Source organism: Ceratina calcarata, unplaced genomic scaffold (genome assembly GCF_001652005.2).
Source record: "Ceratina calcarata isolate Rehan_Ccalc_2016 unplaced genomic scaffold, ASM165200v1 scaffold98.2, whole genome shotgun sequence".
In the NCBI taxonomy this organism is placed as follows: Eukaryota; Metazoa; Arthropoda; class Insecta; order Hymenoptera; family Apidae; genus Ceratina; species Ceratina calcarata.
In genome coordinates, this window is record NW_017181217.1 from 40,699 (window position 1) to 46,208 (window position 5,510).

The 5,510-nt window shown below is 41.3% G+C and overlaps 3 protein-coding genes across 4 annotated transcripts in view; 2 read left to right on the forward strand and 1 right to left on the reverse strand.

The window, feature by feature from the left end:
• The window catches only part of Flo2 (flotillin-2), a 70,323-nt gene that overhangs the window by 21,308 nt on the left and 43,505 nt on the right, over positions 1 to 5,510 (reverse strand). The window lies entirely within an intron of this gene.
• On the forward strand, positions 74 to 2,512 carry LOC108631955 (glucose dehydrogenase [FAD, quinone]). Its single transcript, XM_018036212.2, has 2 exons — positions 74 to 647; positions 709 to 2,512. The coding sequence occupies exons 1-2, from the start codon at positions 306 to 308 to the stop codon at positions 2,242 to 2,244; spliced, it is 1,878 nt and encodes a 625-aa protein (XP_017891701.1). The 5' UTR covers positions 74 to 305; the 3' UTR covers positions 2,245 to 2,512.
• Positions 2,616 to 4,547, forward strand: LOC113465176 (uncharacterized). The gene is made up of 2 exons (XM_026819290.1): positions 2,616 to 3,570; positions 4,192 to 4,547. Exons 1-2 carry the CDS (start codon positions 3,132 to 3,134, stop codon positions 4,530 to 4,532), a joined length of 780 nt encoding a protein of 259 aa, XP_026675091.1. The 5' UTR covers positions 2,616 to 3,131; the 3' UTR covers positions 4,533 to 4,547.

The following is a 5,510-nucleotide window of genomic DNA, read 5'->3' on the forward strand; positions in this document are numbered from 1 at the left end:
TTCATATACCGATATGAGTCATTTTGAGCTCCCCATGGAATGTAGGTGAAGGACAGAATTATTATTATTATCATCATTATCAGTTTATTATTCAAGTTTCACTGATAATAACTATCTTTCACTGGTAATTCCTATCTTTCCTATTTAAAACACAAATTACTTTTATCCCTCCGGTATAAATAGGCATTCGTCGGTAGTTCTAGTGTAAACGTTCATCAAAATGTGACTGCAAAAGTGGCTTGAACAAGTTTACGCGTTTCAGAAAAATTTCCTGTCTTCCACAAGACTTAATTTTCGACTTGAAAATGGAATCGTGCATGACGGCGAGCTGCGAGGCGGCGACGTCCTCGATGCCATCCTCACTGTTTTCTCAGCTGATTCAGATAATTTTGATGTCACAATGCGCGCTAAATAGAAGCGAGTATTATCCCGCCGATCGTACCAAAGAGATCCTCGGCGCGAACCTGGGATTCGATTTCGTGATTGCCGGGGCGGGTACCGCGGGGACAGTTTTGGCCAACAGGTTGACGGAGGTAACAGATTGGAACGTTTTACTGATCGAAGCCGGAGACGATCCCAGCCCCGAGAGCGAAGTGCCCGGTTTAATGTTCTTACTGGCCGAACATTATCAAACTTACAAGTACAAGGTAAAACAATCGACCAATACCTGGAATTAGAGAATAACCGATTAATAATTCTTGTGTTAAGACGGAGCCACAGGAAGGCGTCTGTCTAGGCTTGAAGGACAAACGCTGCAGGTGGCTCAAGGGTAAAGCATTGGGTGGAAGTTCGGTCGTCAATGCCATGTTACATATTTTTGGTAACGACAGGGACTACGACGAATGGGCGAAACTGGGTAACGACGGATGGAACTACGAAAATGTACTTCCTTACTTCAAGAAATCTTTAAACTGTGCACCGGAACACGTGGCCAGATTCGGTGACAAATATTGTGGAGTCGGGGGACCGATGAACATCAGACATTACAATTATTCACTGGCCGACATACAAAACGCGATTTTAAACGGAGCTCGTGAAATGGGAACGAACGTATTGGAACCATTGAACGGCGATCGTTTCATCGGATTCGGTAGAGCCATGGGCACCATCGACAATGGGCGTCGCGTGAACGGTGCCAAAGCTTTCTTATCTCCGATCAAAGACAGGAAGAATTTGTACGTAATGAAGTCTAGCAGAGTGGACAAGATTCTAATAGAAGGCACGCGAGCAAGGGGTGTACGAGTGACGTTAAAAGACGGTCGGTCGGTCGAGATAAAAGCGACGAAAGAAGTGATACTCTCTGCTGGCAGCATCGCCAGTCCACAGATAATGATGCTATCAGGGATCGGACAGAGGGAGCATTTAGAGGAAATGAAAATACCGGTCGTAGTCGATCTTCCTGTAGGCGAGAATCTTCAGGACCACATCATCTGGCTGGGACTGCACGTAGCTTATGTGAACGAATCTGTGACACCACCTTCGTCGACTTATGCCCTGGACATCGCGTACGATTATTTAGTACGGAACAGCGGCGAGCTGGCCACGCTCGGGAGCGATCTGATAGGTTTCCTCAATGGGACCGATCCCACTTCCAAGTACCCGGACATCCAACTAGATTTCGGTCACTTCCCACGGTGGAACGCGATGAAAATAATGGCTATTATGAAATCCTTCGCAGTTTCCGACGACGTGGTGCAATCGATGATAAAGGACATCATGGAATCGGACATGCTGATGGTCTGCGTGATTCTGCTCAGACCCGAGAGCCGTGGAAAGCTCGAGTTACGTAGCTCCGATCCAGCCGAACAGGTGAAGATCTTTCCAAATTACTTCACCCAAGGGAACGATTTAAAAACGATGCTCAAGAGCGTCGACGCGATCAAGAATTTGTTGAATACAGACGCTCTGAAACGACACGGTATGTGGCTGCAGCACCTCGACATTCCCGGATGTCGACATACTGAACCCGATTCAGAAGAGTACTGGGAGTGCAACGCGAGGCACATAACCACGTCATTGTATCACGCGGTCGGTACAGCCAAAATGGGACCGATCGGTGATCCCACGGCCGTCGTCGATCCGAGACTCAAGGTATACGGCGTCGACGGTCTTCGAGTGATCGACGCGTCGATCATGCCGAACATCATCAGCGCGAACACGAACGCGCCTACTATGATGATCGCCGAGAAGGGTGCCGATATGATTAAAGAAGATTGGAATTTAAAGGTCAAGGAAGAACTGTAGAACTGTAGAACTGTAGAACTGTAGAACTGTAGAACTGTAGAACTGTAGAACTGTAGAACGAAGTACCTTATATAGAGTAAGATTCTACTAGAATCAGAATTGCAAATCTTCAATTCGCATATAATTTACATAATTGAAACAAATTATACGAGTGATAACTGCAATAAGTGCCACATATTTAAGGCTGACGTCGAATCTGTTTTTCATATTGTATTTATGGAAATATTATACAAATGGAAATATTATACAAATGGAAATATTTCGTATATATCATAATTGTTTAATTTATTTATATATAATAATTCTATCCTACCGTTCCATCCTATTGACTTTACCACTGCAATTTGGAAGAAATTAAATGATAGGACAGACGCGAAATTATACAACTGGATACGAAAATACTTTAGAATTTCTAATAAACGAAAGCGTAATGTTTTAATAGTTAGAAAAAGAGACACGGGCAAGAAATCGCACCAGTTTCTATCGAATTTCAGGCTGAAAGCAGCCGGGAGTTTGCCACCACCGCCACTTTCGTCTAAATCGATTGTCAATGGTCCGCGAAATCAGGCAACAAAGATCGCCGATTCATTCCGCGCTCGACTCAGGCCCAATGCAGTTTCTGCATCGGCGGCTGTTTGAGTCCGTCGGGTGTTATAATTCTGTCGTGAGGAACTTAAACGCGGTGCTTTTTACTCTGTGCTCCGGAATAATTTTCAATTCAAACGTGACTTGAACATATGTGCGAAAAATTCAATTAAAAGAAGAAGAGTTCGTATCTTCACATGTTCTTCACTAAATGCAAAGACTATTTACGTTCATACAAAACGAATCAATTATTAACAGAGTGAATGTAAGAATATTCTTCCCGGAATATCTCATCGAGAATCATGTCGTGGGTTCCACCGGACCTGGCGAATCTCTGTTCGCCTCACTCGAGAGTGTCGACTTGTCAGCCGCCCACGTTTATGTTCCTAGCATTGGTCGCTCAGTTGTTCGGTCACTCCGAGGACTCGTATTATTACCCATCCTCCCATAACTTGCACTTTTCAAGTTCGTCATGGGAATCGGATGCTCAAGAACCGGAATATGAACTGCAATGTTTCGGAGGACAGAGGAACAGGAAATTCGCATTAGCAGAGGAGCCCGGATCGATAGAGGCTCACGTGGGGTTCGATACTGATCCGGTTTATTTGATCGGATCGAACAGCGAAACCGTTAAAACTGCGTCGACCATGAATTTCGCGGGAGTTTACGACGCCTACCCGAGAACTGGAGAACCGATCACTTCGTTCACCACACTTTACGACAGCTTTCTTCCTTCGCAAGGTAAAACGTCCATCGCGACGACTCACATGTTTCCAATGTGTACTTATAAAAGTCAGAAGAAACGACTTTCAAGAATAGTTTTCACCATTTCTTTCTGAGTCCCATAGAAACTTTTTATTACTTATCGAAAGTCATTAATCAAGACAGTCGTCGACAGTGGATAGAGCGAGAAATATTCAAGCATTTATATTCATTCATTCATGTTTTAATATCTTTAAAAATAATCAGCAATGTCGTATTTTATTTTTAAATTTGCTATATTCAAATCGAGTAACGTGATCAGTGATAGCAGGAATAATGTCAAGGTATCTGACTACAGGAAACATGGAATAGGGAACAAATAAGCTTGTCATCGTTTTTGTAACGTACTGTTTTGTAATAGAAGAGAAAGTACCGAACTAAACATTTACCTTCCTAGCAATTATTTAGTAAAATTCGATAGCTACGAATTAATTCTCCTTCTTTTTATTTTTTTTAGATTAAAGACTTCTCACTAACTCAGAATTCATGTTGAAATATCTTAAACTTCAGTTACTCCTCTGATTTAATAATAAAAAATAATGTAATTAATAGACCGCGGTTTTTATTTATTTATAGGAAAAAACGTAAATTTGATTTCAGATGCAATTAGCTCGGTTCGAGGAACGCTACGTCAATTATCGAATGCTTTTCCATACTACGACGACCAAGGCTACGTGCGAGTTCAGCGAGAGACCGATCCCTCCATTCCCTTGTTCAACGTCTGGAAAGATAGCAATCATTTCGCGGACTATTCTTATCTCTTATATCCAAAAGCGACACAGATCACGCGTGCCGCTATCAATTTTCCTACAGCAACGAACTTGCCAACGAATGAATACGATTTTATCATTGTGGGAGCTGGATCAGCTGGGTGTGTTCTGGCAAACAGGCTCACTGAGATAAAACGATGGAAGGTAATCGCTCTGATCTCCCCTTTTTAAATTACATTCCATAAAAAAGTTTTAAGAATTTTTTTATGAAGGAATTATATAGGGAATCTTAATCTCTATTCGATTTTTTCATTGTCATTGGTACTTTGTGATCCAATAAGCTACTTTACGTGCGTGCGATACGCGTATCATGGCCTGTTTAATCGGTGGGAAGCCATAGAACGTTCGCAACATAATCATCGCCGATATTTTGTTCCGTGACCCGTTTCAAAGAAGCCCGATGGCATTGCCCGACTTCACAACCAAAGGATCATCCGATTTCTTTTACCTTCTTTCATCAAACAATTGCTGACATCCCGTATTAATTATTCACAAGCTGTTTCGAGTTATACAAACATGAGAATTATTCCAGAGATCGTTCATTTGAATTTTTAGTTGAAATTAAATGCAAAACTTTATCAAATCGAACGCAACATTTATTATTATGTTACGATCATTATTGCTCATTTATGTGCACAATATATGTGCTTATTTACCTACAGTTTATCTCGACTGAAACAACTTACTGATAGTAATTTCTAATCACTATCGGTGTAACATTTTCCATTCACTTGCACGAGGTTCGAGTTTCGCCTCGCGTACACCTAATTTGTAAAAGTCATAGTTTTCCTAACAACCGAACGTTACTCATTGCTCGACAATGTACCGTCGTACTGACAAAACTCTGGCAAATTCCTATTTCCACGCGTCGCAAAAACGCATTCCTTCGGTTTTTACTACATTTACAGAGAAACTTCAAGCGAGCCTTCAATGTTGAGCCATGCAAATAAAAATTGCTAGCCCCACAAACTTTCAAATCTAATTAATTTGAAAAATTACTGATTTGAAGAAATTTGTAAATTTTATAAAAAAAATAGGAAGAAGCATTTTTTTGAATAGCAGACTAACTAATAATTTGATATAAATCTGCATATAACATTTTATTGGTAATTTTTATTACCAAAGAAACTCACATACTAAGTAGACATG